This window comes from Podarcis bocagei (genome assembly GCF_964188305.1).
Source record: "Podarcis bocagei genome assembly, chromosome: 15".
NCBI classification, from domain to species: domain Eukaryota; kingdom Metazoa; phylum Chordata; class Lepidosauria; order Squamata; family Lacertidae; genus Podarcis; species Podarcis bocagei.
This window is the reverse complement of record NC_138141.1, coordinates 17,474,605-17,493,591: the sequence shown is the minus strand read 5'-3', so window position 1 is coordinate 17,493,591 and position 18,987 is coordinate 17,474,605. Positions and strand designations below refer to the sequence as shown.

Here is an 18,987-nt window from a genome sequence, read left to right as displayed (position 1 = left end):
AGTCTTCTTCCACTGACTCTTCTCCCTGGTCTCGGATTCTGCCAGTCATTTCTGCCAATTCCATGTAGTCAATCACCTTCGTCTGCCATTCTTCCAGAGTGGGTAAATCTTGCGTATTCCAGTACTTTGCGATGAGTATTCTTGCTGCTGTTGTTGCATACAGAAAAAAAGTTCTATCCTTCTTTGGCACCAAATGGCCGGCAATACCCAAGAGAAAGGCCTCTGGTTTCTTCAGGAAGATATATTTAAATACCTTTTTCAGTTCATTATATATTATTTCCCAGAAAGCCTTAATCTTTGGGCACGTCCACCAAGTAATGCAAGATGGTTCAAGGTTTCCCAGATGCCCATTCTTACCAATGGCCGTCACTCATTCCAGTGCATCCCTCATATGCAGAGTACTATGGAGGCCTCTAACAGAATTTTTGGAAGGAGAAAAGGCTGGCCAGCTCAGCCCCCTGCTGCTGAGCTCAGGCAACCACCCACCACCCTCCATAATCCAGACCACAGCAAATCACAAGGTAAGAGGTAAGAACTGCCTGCAGGACAAAGAGGTGGCTCTGGCAAGTGAGCCAAGCCACAGGCTCCAGGAAAAGACAATGCACCCGAAGCAGCAACAAGAGTCCATTTAACCTGCAAGAAAACCATCTATACTGATTCAAGTCTTCCTGCGCTTTTATTCTTAGCCAAAATTGCACCATGCGGTCACAAGAGACAGAAGGACTGGCAGACATAGGTTAAGTCCGGGGTACAAAAAAAAATCAGCAGATAAATACTGGAGGTGGGGAATGGCCCCAAAAGTCCAAAGGCATGGGGCATTGGGAGACTGAAACCCTCTTCAGGCATTATGAAGGAGGGACAATAAACTGTTGGATGGGTTTGAGCTCTTTCCCATTCTGAAGGCTCCCTGGTTCAGACAGTTACCTTCCGGGAGGTGGAAGGTGATGGGGGAGGAACAGGGGGTCAGAGATAAATAGATAGATGAAAGAACCACCTCATTGCTTAGCTAGGTCACTTAGGAACATAGGAAGCTTCCATTTAGCTCACCACTGTCTACAATAGGCACACAGTGGGCAAGTATCTCAGATCCAGGCCAAGAGACAGTCCAGACTTGAGCAGGAAACTGGCAAAGCTGTCACGAGCTCCATTGTGCAGTGCAAGTTCCCCCAGGCAGGAATTGGACCCAAAGACCCAATTTCACTTTATTTCTTCAAAATGTTAACAATTTTTAAAAAAACCAAGCATATAGAAGGAGAAGCCTTACTGATGCAGAGCCAGCATGGCTTCTGCAAGGACAAGTCCTGTCTCATGAATCTATTAGAGTTTTTAGAAAGTGCCAAGAAGTATATAAGTAGGGGTGATTTGGCTGACACAGTCCGGTTGACAAAGCTGGTTGACAAACGATCTACAGTTAAGGGTGAGCAGTGAGGTGGCCAAGTTTGCTGATGATGCTAAATTGTTCAGGGTTGTTAAAAGAAAAAAGAGACTGTGAAGAGCTCCTAAAGGACCTCTCCAAACCGGGTGAAATGGCGAATGCAATTCAATGTAAACAAGTGTAGAGTGATGCATGTTGCAGCAAAAAAATCTTAATTTCACATATATGTTCGTGGGGCAAATGCACATATATGCACTAGTGGTGACTGGCCAGGAACAGGATCTTGGCAGGTTATAGTAGATGGCTTGATGAAGAGGTTGACCCAGTGTGTGGCAGCTGTAAAACACACACACACACACACACACACACACACACACACACACACAGACAAATTCAATGCTAGGGATCATTAGGAAGAAATTGAACATAAAATTGCTGATATAATGAAGCTATACAAATCTATGGGTGACCACATTTGGGATGTTGTGTGCAGTACTGGTTGCCTCACCTCAAAAAGAATATTTTAGGCTAGGAAAGGGTTTGGAAAAGGGGAGCGCAAAATGATCAAGGGGGTGGAGCGACTGCCCAGTGAGGAATGGTTGCAGCGTTTCAGATTCTTTAGTTTAGAAAAAAAGGGGAGTAAGATGCAACATAAGAGAAAGTAGAGAAAGTGGAAGAAGAAAAGTTCTTCTCCGTCTCTCACAACACTAGAACTCATGGACAGCTGACATAGCTGAACGTTGGAAGATTCAGGGCAGAGAAAAGGAAGTGCTTCATGCAGAATTGTGGAACTCTCTGCCACAGGAGGCAAAGATGGCCACCAACTTGGATGGCATAATAATAATAATAATAATAATAATAATAATAATAATAATTTTTTATACCCCACCCATCTGGCTGGGTTTCCCCAGACACTCTGGGCAGCTTCCAACAGAATATTAAAATACAGTGGTACCTCGGGTTACATACGCTTCAGGTTACAGACTGCGCTAACCCTCAAATAGTGCTTCAGGTTAAGAACTTTGCTTCAGGATGAGAACAGAAATCGCACAACGGCGGTGCGGTGGCAGCAGGAGGCCCCATTAGCTAAAGTGGTGCTTCAGGTTAAGAACAGTTTCAGGTTAAGAACGGACCTCTGGAACAAATTAAGTACTTAACCCGAGGTACCACTGTACATTAAAAGAGGATTAGACAAATTCATAGAGGAGGTTATCAATTGCTTCAAGCCACAATGGCTATGTTTTACCTCCACAGACGGAGACAGCAGTACTTCTGAATACCACTTGCTGGAAACCACAGAAATGGAAAGTGCTTTTCTGGTCGAATCCTGCTTTGTGAGTTTCCCACAGGCATCCAGTTGGCCCTGTGAGAATAGGATGCTCCACTAGACAAGCCATTGGCCTGATCCAGCAACAGGCTCTTCTTATGTTCTAAACAAATGTTAAGACAAAAGATTTGTGGGACATCTGCAGAGCAAGCTGAAGCCAGGGTGTTTTTGCCTCCTGCAATCTTGTTGACAACGCAGTACAGTGGTACTCTAGACGAAAGAGTTTTCCGTTTTGGAGGTGCTTCGCAAAACGAATTTCCTATGGGCTTGCTTTGCAGGACGACAATGTCTTGCGAGTTCCTTCTGGGTTTTTTTCCTTCCCTCCCCTTTTCCTAAGCCGCTAAGCCACTTATCAGCTGATCCAATCAGCAGATAAGCCGCTAAAAGCCGCTAATAGCGCTAATAGCGCTAATCCGTCAATGGGCTTGCTTCGCAAGACGAAAAAACCGCTAGAAGAAGAGAATCACAGAACGGATTCTTTTCGTCTTGCGAGGCACCACTGTATTCCAAACTGCAAACACTGCCGGTGTTGGCAGGCAGCTTGGAATGAGTTTTGCATGTGCCCCAAATATTTTATATATATATATTTTTATTGGTTTTAAAATACAAAATTATAAAACATACCACACAAATTATCACAAATACATTCTTATTGGACTTCCATCAGCACCTCTGATAATCCTCCGTCTTATTCACTTCTTACGCATTTCCTAACTTAATATTGCCTTTACATTTTTAACATATCCCATCTCCTCCTTCATTTTTGCCATATTTCTGATATTATTCCTCACAGAGCTTCTTGCAAATCTACAAACATCATCTGGTCATCGCAAATACTTTTCAAATAATCCGTAAATTTACTCCAGTCCTCGGTAAACTTCTGGTCCCGCCGGTTTCGGATCCTTCCCATTAGCTTATCAAGTTCCGCATATTCCATTAATTTCATCCTCCATTCTTCCATCATGCCCCAAATAGGCAAGGATATGTACAAACATTGCTAGAGCAAGAGAGGCATCAATTCCTGCTCCCCAAAACAATGAGCAGGGTGGTGGTTGTGGTGCACAGGAGATACATTTTATTCAGGATCAACGATGAGCCAATGCCATGTGCAAGCTTTTGAGCTGCACCGAACTCTTCCTCAAGAAGAATACTGGTGAAAAGCAAAAAAGGAAACTCACCAGTGCCAGACTTGGCAGCACAGAGCCCCAACCTGGGCACACAGTTTCTTCCTGGCTCTTACGCAACAAAGATGACGGGAGCATCTTTCTTCAACAAAGGGGAAGAGTACCTGGCATACATGGGCAATGGGTAAGGCTAGAGTGCTATCCCTGGGAAGAAGAGCCATCTGCTAGCCCATAAGGAAGACCAGTGCCAAAGTCAGAGAGGGCCAGGCAGGGGCTGCCCACAAAGCAATGCAGGAACCTTGGTAGCAGAGACGGGATTTCTCCACCTCCAGCACAGGCTTCAGCTGAGCAAACATGGCGAAAGGAGGAGGGGGGAGTCAGCAAGAGATGGTCCCCCTCCCCTCAGGTCTCCTGGCTGACCTTTGGTCCAATAGCCCCTACAGCCTGGGGGTTTATAAATGAGAAGCTGCCCAGGCAGGCGCCAGACAGCACCTCCTGGGAAGAAGAGGGAACAGGTAAGAGTGGGAGAGACTTGCTGGGTGGAGCAAAGGGGACAGGAAGGGAGCCTGTTCAGTCACAAACTGCTTTGGAGCACCTGACTTCTTCCAGGCCAATTTGTGCATTTAAAAAGGCATATTCCCCGAAGGAGGAACTGCTCACCCCTACCTTTTGCCAACAGGGGAGCCAGGGCTTAATCTTGTTATAAGAATTCTAAAGTCTCAAATCTACAATAAATATACAATAAATACACACATATCTAAATGTGTTTGAAATAGTACAGGAGAGCAATCCTGAAGCCATTTTGACTCTCCCAATGACCTCAAATATTCCTCTGCATTTAGGGAGGTAAATGGGGAAAGCCTTCCCATTGTCTTTTCACTTGCAAATCCTGTTTTAAGGGCGTAAAGGTAAAGGACCCCTGGACAGTTAAGTCCAGTCAAAGGCGGCTGTGGGATTGCAGCACTCATCTCGCTTTCAGGCTGAGGGAGCCAGCGATTGTCCACAGACAGGTTTCTGAGTCATGTGACCAGCATGATTAAACTGCTTCTGGTGCAATGGAACACCGTGTCGGAAACCAGAGCGCATGGAAATGTTGTTTACCTTCCCGCCGCAGTGGTACCTATTTATCTACTTGCACTGGCGTGCTTTCAAACTGCTAGGTTGACAGGAGGGTGTATTTGTGTATGAACAGGGTGAGCCTGTGACCTGATTCAGGAACTAAAGTATTCACCATCACAAAAGAATGGCCAGACTGCCCAGGTAATGCAATCAGCGACCATTATCAGTTATCCTGGCAGACAGGATTTCTGCTATAGACTGCCTCCTATGATGTATGTATGATGATTTTGGGGTGGTCTTTGGTTAAAAGGGGTTGGTCAATGTCAAAAGTCTTTAAGCTTCCTGCACACTTTTGTTCAGGGTCTCTCTCCCTGCTTGGAAGGAGAGGAGAGAACTCTGTTGCAAAAGAAAAAATAAATATCTGCCTTGCTTTCCGCTGGATCCTGCCTCCATCCATTATTCTCTGACCGATCATGGACTTAGGAGACTCAGGGTCGCATGAGGAGTTGGGCAGCAAAAGGCAAACCTCAATTTTTACATCAATCTAAACCAGTCTGAGCTTAGAATCATTCCCAGGATGAAATAGGAAGTGTGACTCTAGGGATGTGCAGAGGGTTTTTCCCTCCCCACCAGGGGCAGATCTACTATGAAACTAATGAATCTTAAGCCTTAGGTTCCTTAATCCCAGAGGGGCCCCAGAAGCACCTTTAGTACACATTGCTTTTAAAAAATTGCATCTAGTAGACTCAGTTTCAGTTGCATTGAACTAAGTCAAATTGATTCTTTTTTGTTGTATATATATTTCAACAACCCCAAAGTTTGAGAGTCAGTAGCACAAATGCTGTAAAGGTGTGGTGGAAAAGGTAACAGACAGACAGACAAGAAGAATTGTAGAATCACGAGGACTTATTTGTTTATGGATATACTATGGACAAATATAGAAAATGGAAGAAAAACATTATACAAAATGGAAGAAAATTGCAATAAAATTATATGTGATATAAAAAACCAGAAGAAGGAAGGAGGGAAGTCAGCTCTGAAGAGCAAGTTTAAATGTAAAATGTAATACAATATGTGTATGTGGAGTATCTAATTGAAAAACTAATAAAGATTATTTTAAAAAAAGAAAAAGGTAACAGTGTTTACCTAGATTTGTTGCTGGTTGCAAAGGAACTCCCACCCCCAATGACAATTCAAGCTTCAGGGCCCCCATAATGTAGGTCTGCCACTGCTCCCCACAGCCTCATCACATCTAGGAAGACAGGCAGAGAGAAGTCTAGGATCCTTTCGTTCTTTTAAAAGATAGCTGGTGGAAGTTTCTAGGAGCAACTGCTGCAATCTATGCATCAGCAGATCCCATGGAAGCCAAGTCAGCTGAGCTGGCCACACCCTGCCCAATCCGGTTTGGAATTGAGCTGGGTCCAAGGTACCAGTTCGGATCACCTAAAGGGCACAACAGGGCACCTTATCCTGAAGCAGATATATGGCAAATGTTGCCCCAGCCTTGCCAAATCTGACTGGCAGGCGCTGTCCCGGGTTAGGTAAAGCAAAGTCCCTTCTCTTTTTTTAAAAAAAGATATTTATTAAAGTTTCAGCATATTACAAAAATAAGAGAAAAAAGTAAAAGAGAAGGGGGGAAAAACAAAAATGAAAATACAAAGTAGAAACAGTTAAAAACAAATCAGTCTTTCCAAATCTTATCTTTCATTTGCTTGTTTCCCTGACCTCCTCACACCTCCCTTTTTATATTCCAGTTCAATTAGTTAATTCAGCAAATCCTTTCCCTCTTTGATATTATCTTAATCTTTTATCTTAATATATTATAACTTTAGGTTATCACCTGTTAACAATCCATTTTTACATATTCCTTTATAGTATTGCTTCTAAAAACCACTTAACTTCAATCCAACATCATTCTAACATTCATTGATTTTGCAGTATTTCTGTAGATAATCTTTAAATTTCTTCCAATCTTCCACCAACTCTTCTCCCTGGTCTCGGATTCTGCCAGTCATTTCCGCCAGTTCCATGTAGTCCATCACCTTCATCTGCCATTCTTCCAGAGTGGGTAAATCTTGTGTCTTCCAATATTTTGCAATAAGTATCCTTGCTGCTGTTGTAGCATGAAAGCAAAGTCCCTTTTCAAGCCCAGCCACCAGAGACCTTCTGGATGCTGCTGAGTGCAACTTGGGACCCCCGGCCTGCACAGCAGGTGGGAGCTCTGCCACTGAGCGCTGATGCCCACCCTCCTGCTAGCAGAGTTGGGTGTGGGGTTGAACTCAGGAACACAGGAAGCTAGAGGAGGGAGAAAGGTTGTTTTCTGCTGCTCCAGAGAAGCAGACACGGAGCAATGGATCCAAACTACAAGAAAGAAGATTCCACCTAAACATTAGGAAGAACTTCCTGACAGTAAGAGCTGTTCGACAGCGGAATTTGCTGCCAAGGAGTGTGGTGGAGTCTCCTACTTTGGAGGTCTTTAAGCAGAGGCTTGACAACCATATGTCAGGAGTGCTCTGATGGTGTTTCCTGCTTGGCAGGGGGTTGGACTCGATGGCCCTTGTGGTGTCTTCCAACTCTATGATTCTATGATTCTATCTGTCTTATCCCAAGTCAGACATCTGTCCATCTGCCTCAGTATCTTTGTGGATGCTCCTTCCTTGGAGGTTTTTAAGTTGGGTGGCCATCTGTCATGGCTGCTTTAGTTGAGATTCCAGCATTGCAGGGGGTTGGACTAGATGACCCTTAGGGTCCCTTCCAACCTTACAATTCTTTCGCTCTCTCTCTCTCTTTTCCCCACTTAATTTATTTATTATTAATGTTGCAATACATATATGAAATCTTTACATATTGATACATATACATTATAGTCGTAAATTCACATTTTCACATTTCATTATGTACCAGCATTTATCCATTTCTTATTTCTTGCCCTGTGTCTTCCCTCCACCCGTGTGTGACTTCCTTGTTATTATTTTGTAACTTTATTATTGAGATTGTAATTTTGTATCTTAATAATTAAATATTCAGTCTTATATATCTGCTTAGCTTAACTTGACTTGAATTTGTGAAAACACTCTATACATATCAATAAGTTCTTGTTGGAGCATCTTTTGGTCATGTATTCTTCTACACATTTCCATTCCTGTTTGAGATTTTGATTAGATTGCATTCTAATTGTTGCCGTCATTTTTGCTAATTCAATCATTTCGAAAAATTTATATTGCCAGTCTTTCAATGTTGGTACTTCTTCTGATTTCCAGTTTTTTGCAATCAATAACCTTGCGGCAGCTGTTGCATATAAAAAGATTCTCTTCATGTCTTTGGGGATGTCACAATTCCTGAAAGGAATGTTTCCGGCTTCCTACCAATTGTTGTTTTAAACATTATTTTCAGTTCCTCGTGTATATTTCCGCAAAATTTTTTAATTTTAACATATGTATCTCCACTATACATGATATAAGGATCCCTCTGATACCTTACATCTCCAACATAAACCAACCTTACGATTCTATGATCCGCACGGCTTGGCAGCAAGATGTTCTCTAGTGTCTTGTCAGGTGGGGTCTCTCTCAACCCTACATAGAGTCGCTGGAAAGCGGGGACCAAAGCTGCGACCTTCAGCATGCAAAGCTGATACAAAACTGCATCAGAACCAATGTTCTACCCCAGGGCTACAGCAGGCCTTCCTTCTCAATACCCTGTTCTGCATAGCTGAATGATGGCTCTGGCACTAGTCTAGCGCAGGCCTCGCCTCAGCCCCAGACTACTGGGGATGGTGCCTTCTGGGCCTTCAGTGGCCAATGGTGATCTGACCTGCCTTTCCTTCCCATCACAGGTCCAGCCAAGCGACAGAATGAGAAGGCCCCTTCCACTGCTCTTTGTCCTTCTGGCGCTGCTTGCTGCGTTTGCACGTAAGAAATGCCCCCCACCCCAGTGCCAGAACAGTATTGCTCTCACACATGCCTGCCTGTGTGGAAGAGGGTGCAAGGGGCACAACTGAAATCCAGTCAGCTACTTGGCTCCTGGTGGGAAGAGGAAGGTGGAAGGGGGATCTCTCCCCTTGGGGCCACCAACTGAAAGCCCGTACCCTGCAACAATTCTCCGATGAAACTAGAGCTATCCTACCATCCCCTCCAACATTTCTCTGATGAAGATAGGGGACGTCCTAAGGAAAAGCAGGGCATTCAGGGATCAAATGAGAAACCAGGACAGCTTCTGTAAATCCAGGACTGTCCTTGGAAAATGGGACACGGGTGGCGCTGTGGGTTAAAGCACAGAGCCTAGGACTTGCCGATCAGAAGGTCGGCGGTTCAAATTCCCTGCGAAGGGGTGAGCTCCCATTGCTCGGTCCCTGCTCCTGCCAACCTAGCAGTTCGAAAGCACATCAAGTGCAAGTAGATAAATAGGTACCACTCTGGTGGAAAGGTAAATGGTGTTTCTGTGTGCTGCTCTGGTTCGCCGGAAGTGGCTTAGTCATGCTGGCCACAAGACCCAGAAGCTGTACGCCGGCTCCCTCAGCCAATAAAGTGAGATGAGCGCCACAACCCCAGAGTAGGCCACGACTGGACCTAATGGTCAGGGGTCCCTTTACCTTTACCCTGGAAAATACGGACACTTGGAGGGTCTGGGTGTCATGGGCTCTCTAGCTTACATGAGCATCACTCCTTGGCTGAAGCTAGGGGCAAAGGCACACCTGATGGTGATAGGAAGCACCTGGAAGAACAGATCATTCACACAACCCATGTGGTCCCCACCCCTATTTCTTTGGCATGGGGAATCAACCAACAAGGCAGCTGAGATTCTGCCCTCCTCTCCCCCAAAATAGAGGAAGCGTATGTGTAGGGAGGGGAGCGGGAAAGTGCTTGTTTGCTCCATATCCCGCCCTCCCTTTTCTTTTTTGTCTTGCAGAAGCTCAAGATGCCCCAAAGGAGAGCCTGGTGGCCAAAGTGCAAGTCTTTGCTCAGCAAGCCATCCAAAAGACCCAGGAGCGCTTCACCACCCTCCAAGAGTCGGAGGCAGCCCAGCAGGCCAGGTGGGGGAGGCCTTCCAAGCTCAAGGAAGGGGGAAAGTTGGGACAGAGCAGAAGGGAGGGGGGACCGGGGCTGGGGGGTGGATGCATGCCATAGGAGCCAACTCCAGGGGGCCATGGGTGCTTAGGCACCCACAACAATATAATGAGCAGAGCCACAAAGTCAATGAGCAAAATCAGAGACAGACAGACAGCCAAGAGAGAAGTTCAGCTCCGCCTTTTACAGCCAGCGAGTCACCTGTTTCTGAGGTTCGGGCTCGAATTCGGAGGCAGAGCTGATGGCCACTACAACATGGACATGCGATGTCACATGCACACAACTGCACATAGTGTGTGTGACATCACACACACAATGCACAATGTTGCATTGTGGTTTCGGAGGAGCCCCCTTCCAAAAATCCAATGCGTGATGTCACACACACTACATGTGTGTGTGACATTGCACATCTGTGTTATGGTGGTGGGCGCCCACGATCCTGTGGGTGAGATGGCACCCTTGATGCATGCCGTGTGGGGCTGCACGTATCAGCAAACAGTATTATCTCCTGAACCTGCCCCCCTTCCTAGAATCCCCTCCTTGGCATAAGGGAAGCCTTATTCGCTTCCACCCACTGTCTCCCCTGGGGCAGCAGCCTCTTGCTGAGACCCCAAAGGTGCTATTGGCGCCTGTCACAACACGTGGGGCAGAGGTGGCTACTTCTGGGCCCGCAGACATGGAAGGTTCTTGCAACACACCGTGGGCGTAGTAGAACTCTGGCAATAGCCAGGCTTTCAGGGGGCTTGGAATTCCTACTTTCCTAAAGGGGTTGGGGTGGGGTAATTTATGAAACCAAGAAAAGCTCTCACTTGCCACACTGCACTAAGTGACCCTTCAGGGAGGGATCCACAGCAATTAAATGCACCTTTTCCTTCAACCCACCCCTACTGCCTTTTAGGGAATGGATCACTAACGGCTGGGCAAATGCAGTTCAATACTTTGGCCGTGTAAAGGAGAAGATTGCCACATTTTTGAAGACGCCGGCACCTGCAGCATGATGGAATTTTGATTCCACACAATTCCAGGAGGATCTCTCGCCCTTCCCAGTACAGCGGAAGGTTGCTAAAGTTGTCCTCAGTGATGGGCAAGGATTTCAACATTTGCCACTGTTTCTCCTTTTCCCTGCCCTGCCTAGTCACTCCTTCATTCCCTCCTTCCCTCAGACATCTCAATGTTCATTAAGCGTGGCACTTCCCCCCATTAAATCTTGCAAACCCTTTGCATGGTTGAGTTTCTTGCTGTGAACCAACAAAGCAAACTGGGCAGAGGTCTTGATGGAGCATGAGGGACACTTTCAAAAAGACTTTTTGGGAGGCTTTCAGTGGTTTCCCACCAGAACCACCCAAGAGCAAAACAATCACATTTCCAGATGTGGGTGGGATCCCCTTCCTTGAGCAGCTATGTAAGTGGGCAGGGGGAGGCATCCTGGGTAAAGACCCTTTCCAGTTAAAACTCAGTCTCCAGAATCAAGACTTCGCCCTATCAGGGCACCTGCTTAATCCCTTCCCTCCTGCTGCCAGTTGGGATGAATTTGGCCTGAATCTGAGGAAGGGGCAGGGAGAGAGAGAATCTTGCTGTGTTCGTGGTGACCTAGATTTGGTGGGTTTGGTGGTGGCAGGCAAGCAAGCAGGGAGAGGCATCTTCACCTAGCCAGGGGGTCTCCTGCAGCTCCTCCTGGCTCCATCTGCCAACACAACCCACAGGAGAGTTGAGAAAAGTTCTGCCCTGTGCTACCTAAGGACAAAGATCAGTTGGCATAGCAGCCACTGCCACCAGGAGGCCAAATGGCCAAGACAATAATTGGCTAGGCACTTGTTCACTTTCAGGTTTAGCTGCCCTGTTTTGTTTTTTAAACAAACTGCTGAGTTTAGTGTATATTTTTGTGGTGGGCTCTACACACACACACACAGAGAGAGAGAGAAGTAAGGCTGATCTCTTTGCCCTCAAACGGCAGGGATTTCTTCCCTGGCTCTGCCCCCCTCCATCTGGTTCTTCCCAGTCCCGATATATTTTTGATTCCAAGAGCTGGGAATAAACAGCAGCAACTCTGAAGACCCACAAATCTGTCTCACACAGTGGCGACAGCCCTTCTTCCACTTGGCCTTGCCAAGAGATTGCAGGGGCACTGGGCAGCTGTGCTGTTGCATGGAGGCATTGCTGAATCCCTAGCAAGTTCATCCAGGGGTCTATATGGCCTGAACCTCTTTGAGGCAGCTTTCCTTGCCTGCAGAAAACTCCCTCTATCTTTTAACCCCAAAACATCTGGCACCTGAAGCAGCCTCCTCTCTCTCCTTCAGGACCCACCCTCTCTTAGTCTAGGCCTCCTTCCCCCACTAAGGCGTTGGGCATGGTGGGGAGACACCCACAGAACTAGCCAGGAGGAAATGAGACCTTTGGACTGGCAAAACCTGCAAAAGGAATCCCCAACCCCACCCCAAATGCCAACGCTTCAATTCCTACCCACCTCTCACTGCCCTCCCCCTTCTGACCCCCCCAGTCATGCAACACAGCTCCCAGCCCCCTTCATGGCAGCAGACATCCACCACACAATAGCCATATCTCTTAAAGTTGCTTTTTATTTGGCAAAAGAGAAGGAGAGAGGCACTGGACTGAGCAGGTGGGGATGGCGGTGGGAAGAAGAGGGGGAGAGAAGCTAGGTTTTCTTCCACTCCAGCCTGAGGTCTTCCAGCTGGGGTCTTAAGGGCGTGGGGAGGAGTTGCAACCCCTCCTTTCCCTGCTCACACCCCATAACCCACCCAGGGTTGTGGTGCCAAAATGTGGGGTGGGAAAGGTCAGCGATAAATACCGAAGTGGGGAGGCAGTGCTTATTCAGAGGAACCCTGATCAGAGGGAAGAGGGAGGCCCAAAGGTCCAGGCAGGATCCTGGAAGGAGGGGGCTGCCATGCTTCTCTCTAGGCGGCTTGCTGTTGCTGCCCCTTCTTCACCTCCTCCTCCACGGCCTTTTGCACATTGGCGATGAGGCCCTCCACGTAGGTCTTGAAGCTTTCCACGCTAGTGGGCAGTTGCTCGCGCACCTTCTCCACCATGGGTCCGATCTTCTCCCGCAGGGCAGTGAAGTGCTTCTGGGCCTCGGCCTGAAACTCTCTCAACTTGGGGGCACCCTGCTCCCGGATCTCCTGCAGCTTCTGGCTCAGCCTCTGGCGCATCTCTTCGGCGTGGGGGGCCACCTTGGCACGCAGCTCGTCCACGTGGTCCCGCAGCTTGTCCCGCGCTTCCTCGGCCACTGGCCTCACCTTCTCCTGAATTGTCTCCAGGTTCTGGCGCACAATCTGCTTCACCTCCTGCTCAATGGGCTCTGCCTTGGCCCGGAGAGCCTCTATTTCCTGGTGGAGCTTCTTGCTGAATTCATCAAAGTAGGGCTGGATATTGGCATTCACACTTTCCAAGTGCTTCTTCAGCTCCTCGATCCCCTTGTCCCAGTGCACTTTCAGCTCTTGCTTCAGTTCTTCCATCTCGGGGGCTATTTCTTTGTGCAACTCAGCTAATATCTGGTGCGCCTTGTCCAATTTCGGAACCAGGCTTAGGCTACAGAGAGAGGATGGGGAGACCGAGTTAGTGGGTGAAGAGAGGGCAGAGTTGGTGCCTAGACCTCTTGCTCCAGCCCAGAAGAAGAAGGGAGCACCTCTCTCCTCGAGAAGCACCAGCCAGTTTCGACCTCCTGTTCTGCTAAGGAAGGTCAGGGTCTCTGCTACCCCTTTATACAATGTGGAGCAGAAGCGAGGAAGCCACCCTCTGCTCTGGCCATCGGTGTTGGGGAGGCCACTTTGTTTTAGTGTCTTTTGCTCTTTCCAACATGTTGGAATGCCTTTGAGTGCCAGAGCTGGGTCTTGCCTTTGGAGTGGGGATGCTCTCTTGGGAGAAGCTCGTCACAGCAAAAGAGGAGCCTCTTTGCTGTCTGAACCCAACACAGAGACCTGCCAAAACTGCCTCCTCGCCCAATAGCAGCAGCAGCAGCAGCCAACAGGAGCCAAGGCTGCGTCGATAAAAATATGGCATCTACTCAGCCTTTATAAAAGGATTCCTCCCCCTACCCTGTCACATACACACCTCAGTTGTCTAATTTCATTTTTTAAAAATCTGTTTATAGGGTTCATACAAGGCATGTCTATTTAGCAGTTGCCTTAAAAAGTATATTTGAGGCTCCTCTTTCAGCTATGAATTTGTGATGCGGTTCAGTAGCCCAGCCGGGGTGGGGTGGGGTGAGGCTGGTCATGCAATCCAGCCCCTCTAAATTGTGTGGAGCTGTCCCTCCCAGGGAAGGCCCCTGAGATCAGAATGGATGTAAGCCGCCCCCCCCAATATCTGGCTTTTAGCTGGGGGGGGGGAGGGAGGTGGTTGGTGCTGCACCACAGTTCCATAAGGGTGAACGGAGATCTGGGGGACTTGGGTTTGGAAAGGCCTCCACAGATATCCACAAAGGCAGCCAGCCAGCCGCTCCTCCCTGTCCCCGCTCCCTCACTGCACAGATGGAAAGCCCTCCTGGGGCAGAAGCACCATCTCCTGAGGAGATAAAGGGGAAGGAGCTTTGGCCACCCCAAAAGCCTACAGCCTGCCAGTCTATTCCCTGCTTGCCCCTAATTTGCTACTCACTCTACTTCCTTGCCCCATTCAGAGTTATCCAGCTGAGTGATGGCTTCACGGAGACCAGTCCTGATGGTTTCTACGTAAACGGTGAGAGCGTCGTGCACACGCTCCAAGGGGGTTTGTTGGGGCTCATCTTGCTGCCAGAAGTGGCGGGCCTGGGTTCCTGCAGAAGCAATGCAATAATGGTTAGAGCCTAAGGGCAGAGCGTTTAGAAAGCGGCAGTCAGAAGCGAGCCAGGTCTCCCCCAGTTTGGCCCTGAGAAGGCAGAGCCCACTCCTCTATGGCTACGCCTCCCTCCACCCGCAAGCAGAGATTAGCAGAGATCGGAGCATGTCCTTCAGAGCTCATCCCCCCAAGGTTCTTGGGCAGGAGTTGGGCTGCCTCAGGGAGAGCTGCCATTCCCTGCCCATGATAACAGGGTCGAGGGGACTCACCTGTGAGGAACACCAGGGCCAGGGTCACTGTGATGGCTCTCATCTTGCAATGCGTTCCAACCTGGAGACTGCAGAAGGGGATCACGTCAGGCCAGAAGAATCCACAAAGATGTAGAAAAACAACAACAAAAAGATTTCTTGAGCTTTTCTCTCCCAAGACCAAGAAAGAGAGAAATTGGAAGTGAGGAGAAAAAGAGGCATGCTGAAGATTAGCCAGAAGAGCCAATGGGAAGACCAGCTCCAGCGGATCTTGCCAGTCAGCAAGCAACACAGAAGGACTAGTTACCATAAAGTCTTGCTTGTGGGCTTCCCTGGAGGCACCGGGCTGGCCATTTTGAGAAGCAGCCGGATTCGAGGTGAGGTGGGCTCCCCTTGGCATGACCCCACAGGGCAGCTCTTTCGGCCCTTAAGCAAGAATTGCTGCGTGCAAGACCTGCTACGTCCACCTAGCCCAGCAGCAGCAAGATGCCCAGAGATGCTTCCCAAGCTGGGGCACCTGCTCATTGGAAGAGTCCAATGAGCTTCCCTTCCAAAGGTGTACACCCCAAGGTATCCATTGATATATCCAAGAGGAAGCCCCAGGCAGAACAACCAAGTCAGCCTTTGCCAACCTGGTGGTGCCCTCCTGATGTGCTCGGGCTGCTGTGCTAGCTGGTGCTGATGGGATCTGTGGTCCAAAACATTGGGTGGGCACCAGGGAGTTGGCAAAGGCTGATCAAGAAAGAAATGGAGAGGCAACTTCTCTGCAGGGAAAGCAAAGTATTTTCACAGAGCTTTGAGAGAGAGAGAGAGAGAGAGAGAGAGAGAGAGAGAGAGAGAGAGAGAGAGAGAGAGAGAGGCAAGCCATAGTACCAGGAGAGGCCCAGATTCTTACCAGTCCTTTCAGCGTCTGCTGCTTCGTGTGACCGATCCTTCTCGGCGGTGGCTATTTATACCAGAGGTGGTTGTTTATTGCCGAAGATAAGTCAAAGCTGTAAATGGGGAATTCACTCCCAAGTCGTGACTATGTGGCGCTTAGAGTTCAAGGATCAAACACACATCCCCAGGGGGAACGCGCACGATCAAGGAGCAACAGGGGCCTGGCAAGGGACTCCGGAACAAACACAGAAGCTGGGCCTGGGGCCAGCTCTCTGACCCAGATTTGCACTTGTGGGCAGAACAGGAGCCCCACGGACCCCTCCGCTCAGCTGGGCAGCTGCCAAGGAAGGAGATTTGCAAGGCTCCTGTTGTTGTTCCCAAGTGGCTTGAGGACTCTGTCCTCGGTGCCTTTAGCAATAACTTCAGGAGAACAACTCTGTGACCTGAAGCCTCCCAGCATGGACCAGGCAAGCCTTTAACAACAGGCCAATAACTGGGGTTGTTCTCCTTTGCTGGGGAGCCAGCGTGCGAGAAAAGTTGTACCTACCGTAAGCTGCTTTCTATCCTAGCCCCCCACTTCCCCAGGCGAAACCTCACCTCTCTTGACAAGGACAAACATCAGAGAAAGTGGCTGACTTGGGCCTGGCTGAAAGTGATGGTGGGGGTTCACACACTGGAACGCTTCCCCATACACAAGAGGAAGAAAAAGGGTTTTGCTCACAGCAAATGGGCAGTTATCGGGGAGAAGGGCTCTTGCTTCCAGCAAGTGCCTGATTATTTTTCTTTGGAGTGCAAAACATCTGGACAGAGCCAGGTTAGGGAAAGCAGCTCTATGGGAAGAACCACCACAGCCGTAGAGGGTTGTTCCAAAGATGTCTGAGGCTCTAACGATGCCTTATGAGGAACGGCTAAGGGAGCTGGGCATGTTTAGCCTGGAGAAGAGGAGGTTAAGGGGTGATATGATAGCCATGTTCTAATGTATAAAAGGATGTCACATAGAGGAGGGAGAAAGGTTGTTTTCTGCTGCTCCAGAGAAGCAGACACGGAGCAATGGATCCAAACTACAAGAAAGAATATTCCACCTAAACATTAGGAAGAACTTCCTGACAGTAAGAGCTGTTCGACAGTGGAATTTGCTGCCAAGGAGTGTGGTGGAGTCTCCTTCTTTGGGGGTCTTTAAGCAGAGGCTTGACAACCATATGTCAGGAGTGCTCTGATGGTGTTTCCTGCTTGGCAGGGGGTTGGACTCGATGGCCCTTGTGGTCTCTTCCAACTCTATGATTCTATGATTCTATCTACACCAAGAAAACCTCCTGACTCCACTAAGAGAGTAACTGCAATCTGAACACATTGTGCAGACTCAAGCATTTGGATGCATTTGCTCATTCTGCCTACTTCATTCTTGGATTGCTGGCCCCAGGGAGATAATGTGGATTACCTTTGCCCCACCCTCTGACCTTAACACAGTCTCCTTAACACAGGAGTCTCCTTAACACAGGAAACTGCCTTATACCAGATGAGACTTTGTCATGGCGTGATACGGTCTACTCCAGCCTTCCCCAACCTGACGTGTTCCAGAAGTTGTCGAACTGCAACTCCCATCAGCCACAGCCAGGAAGGTCAAGGGTGATGATGGGAATCACTGTCCAAAACACTGAGGAGGCTGGTGTCCTCTGATTGGGGTTTTCTAGGATCTTAGGCAGGCAAGGGTCTTTCTGATCATTTTTCAAACTTGATGATACCAGAGATTGACCTACTGTGGGCAGAGCAAGTGATCTGCCAGAGTTATGGGCCCATCCCACGACTTCTGAGATTCCATCTCATTGTTCAAGGTTGGAAAGGCCCGAAAATTGCCTTCCCAACTTAATGGAATGCTCTCCCCCAAGGGAGGCCCACCTGGTGCCAACCTTGCCATCCTTTAGTTTTCTAGGGCATTTAGGCAGCACCAATGATACAGTATTGTGCTGTTTTGAATATGCTGACGTGATTTTATCACTGTTATGTTTTACTTAGTTGCAAATCACTTCAGGACTTTATCCAGTGTGAAGCAACACATACATCCAATAAACCTCAGCCTGTCCCCGAGAGTGCTGGATTTTACATCAGATAGGAAGGCTGGTGACTGCGTGGTGCAACTGAATGCATGAAATTCTGGGCATGGCTTTCTCTGCCATGGGAGGGCGGAGCCTGATTACATGAAACCTCCACAAAAGTGGAGCTGCCACTCATCTTAGAATTCACAGTGCCAGGAAACCTGTCTCCAGCGGGAGGGGGAGTTACTCTCCAGAAGACGAGAAACACATCCTGACTGTTTCCATACATGTCTTAGTCTGTTGGAGCAAAAGCCAAGTCTAAGGGCACCATAAAGACTAATAATCCCTATCAGTTAGCACCATTTTGCATGTGTCCCTTTACTGCCATTCCATCAAGAGTTTTGATATCTATGGCACCTTTGAGGCTGGGGACACAGGAGATAACAGCAAGGAAAACTCTGCCAGCCTTTTAGCTGAAGCCCATACACATCAGAACAGCCTTACTGAGGACTGCAGCTGTAGTTCCATCACCTGCAGAGCATAGGAAGCTGCCTTCTACTGGGTCAGCCCCCTAAGGTCAAGCCAGCTCCATATAGTCAGCACTGGCTGGCAGCAGCTCCATAATGTCTCAGACAAGGGACAAGATGCATACAAGGAACCCCCAATCCAGACTTTCTGGAAGAGAAATCCAAGTAAACCCATTTGGGCACTGTGCTCCATTCTTAGCCTCCCACCCTGGGAATGAATCAGCAGGACTCACTGGGGGAGGAGAATGAAGCAGTGGTGACACCAACCCATTCTCTTGCAAGCCCATCGCCCAAAGAAATGTGACTGAGGTTGTGGAGGCTCTGCTTGGAATCCAAGCCCAGGGCTATCAAAATGACAAAAATGCTGCTCTTGTATCAGCCAGCTTGGCTTTAAAGGACAAACAACTTTTCTGGTGGAAGCAAATATCTCCTCAGGGAGCACAAATTGCCATTGGATGCCACCAGACTAAAACTGTCAACAGGACCCGACTTTAGCTAATCACTCCTTGGCATGCCATTTTCAGACAAAAATGCTCACATGATGGCACCCCCTCAAAGGGAGATGCTAAGCAGAGACAC

The 18,987-nt window shown here is 48.3% G+C and overlaps 2 protein-coding genes across 2 annotated transcripts; one reads left to right on the top strand and one right to left on the bottom strand.

Moving 5' to 3' along the window:
- Positions 1-8,329: 8,329 nt before the first annotated feature.
- Positions 8,330-12,232, top strand: APOC3 (apolipoprotein C3). Its single transcript, XM_081172335.1, has 3 exons — positions 8,330-8,796; positions 9,794-9,917; positions 10,850-12,232. Exons 1-3 carry the CDS (start codon positions 8,658-8,660, stop codon positions 10,947-10,949), a joined length of 363 nt encoding a protein of 120 aa, XP_081028461.1. The 5' UTR covers positions 8,330-8,657; the 3' UTR covers positions 10,950-12,232.
- A 279-nt stretch (positions 12,233-12,511) lies between these two features.
- APOA1 (apolipoprotein A1) lies at positions 12,512-15,986 on the bottom strand. The gene is made up of 4 exons (XM_081172747.1): positions 15,865-15,986; positions 14,991-15,058; positions 14,563-14,719; positions 12,512-13,497 (listed from the first exon to the last, which is right to left on the bottom strand). Exons 2-4 carry the CDS (start codon positions 15,031-15,033, stop codon positions 12,864-12,866), a joined length of 834 nt encoding a protein of 277 aa, XP_081028873.1. The 5' UTR covers positions 15,034-15,058; positions 15,865-15,986; the 3' UTR covers positions 12,512-12,863.
- Between the last annotated feature and the right edge of the window lie 3,001 nt (positions 15,987-18,987).

Bases quoted from the DNA above. Each gene is read 5' to 3' on its own strand.
- APOA1 (XM_081172747.1), bottom strand. From the start codon at position 15,033: ATGAGAGCCATCACAGTGACCCTGGCCCTGGTGTTCCTCACAG. The intron at 14,720-14,990 runs GTGAGTCCCCTC...TTGCTTCTGCAG, and splicing joins GGCCCTGGTGTTCCTCACAG to GAACCCAGGCCCGCCACTTC. The intron at 13,498-14,562 runs GTGAGTAGCAAA...CTCTCTCTGTAG, and splicing joins GAATGGGGCAAGGAAGTAGA to CCTAAGCCTGGTTCCGAAAT.
- APOC3 (XM_081172335.1), top strand. From the start codon at position 8,658: ATGGTGCCTTCTGGGCCTTCAGTGGCCAATGGTGATCTGACCTGCCTT. The intron at 8,797-9,793 runs GTAAGAAATGCC...TTTGTCTTGCAG, and splicing joins GCTGCTTGCTGCGTTTGCAC to AAGCTCAAGATGCCCCAAAG. The intron at 9,918-10,849 runs GTGGGGGAGGCC...ACTGCCTTTTAG, and splicing joins GAGGCAGCCCAGCAGGCCAG to GGAATGGATCACTAACGGCT.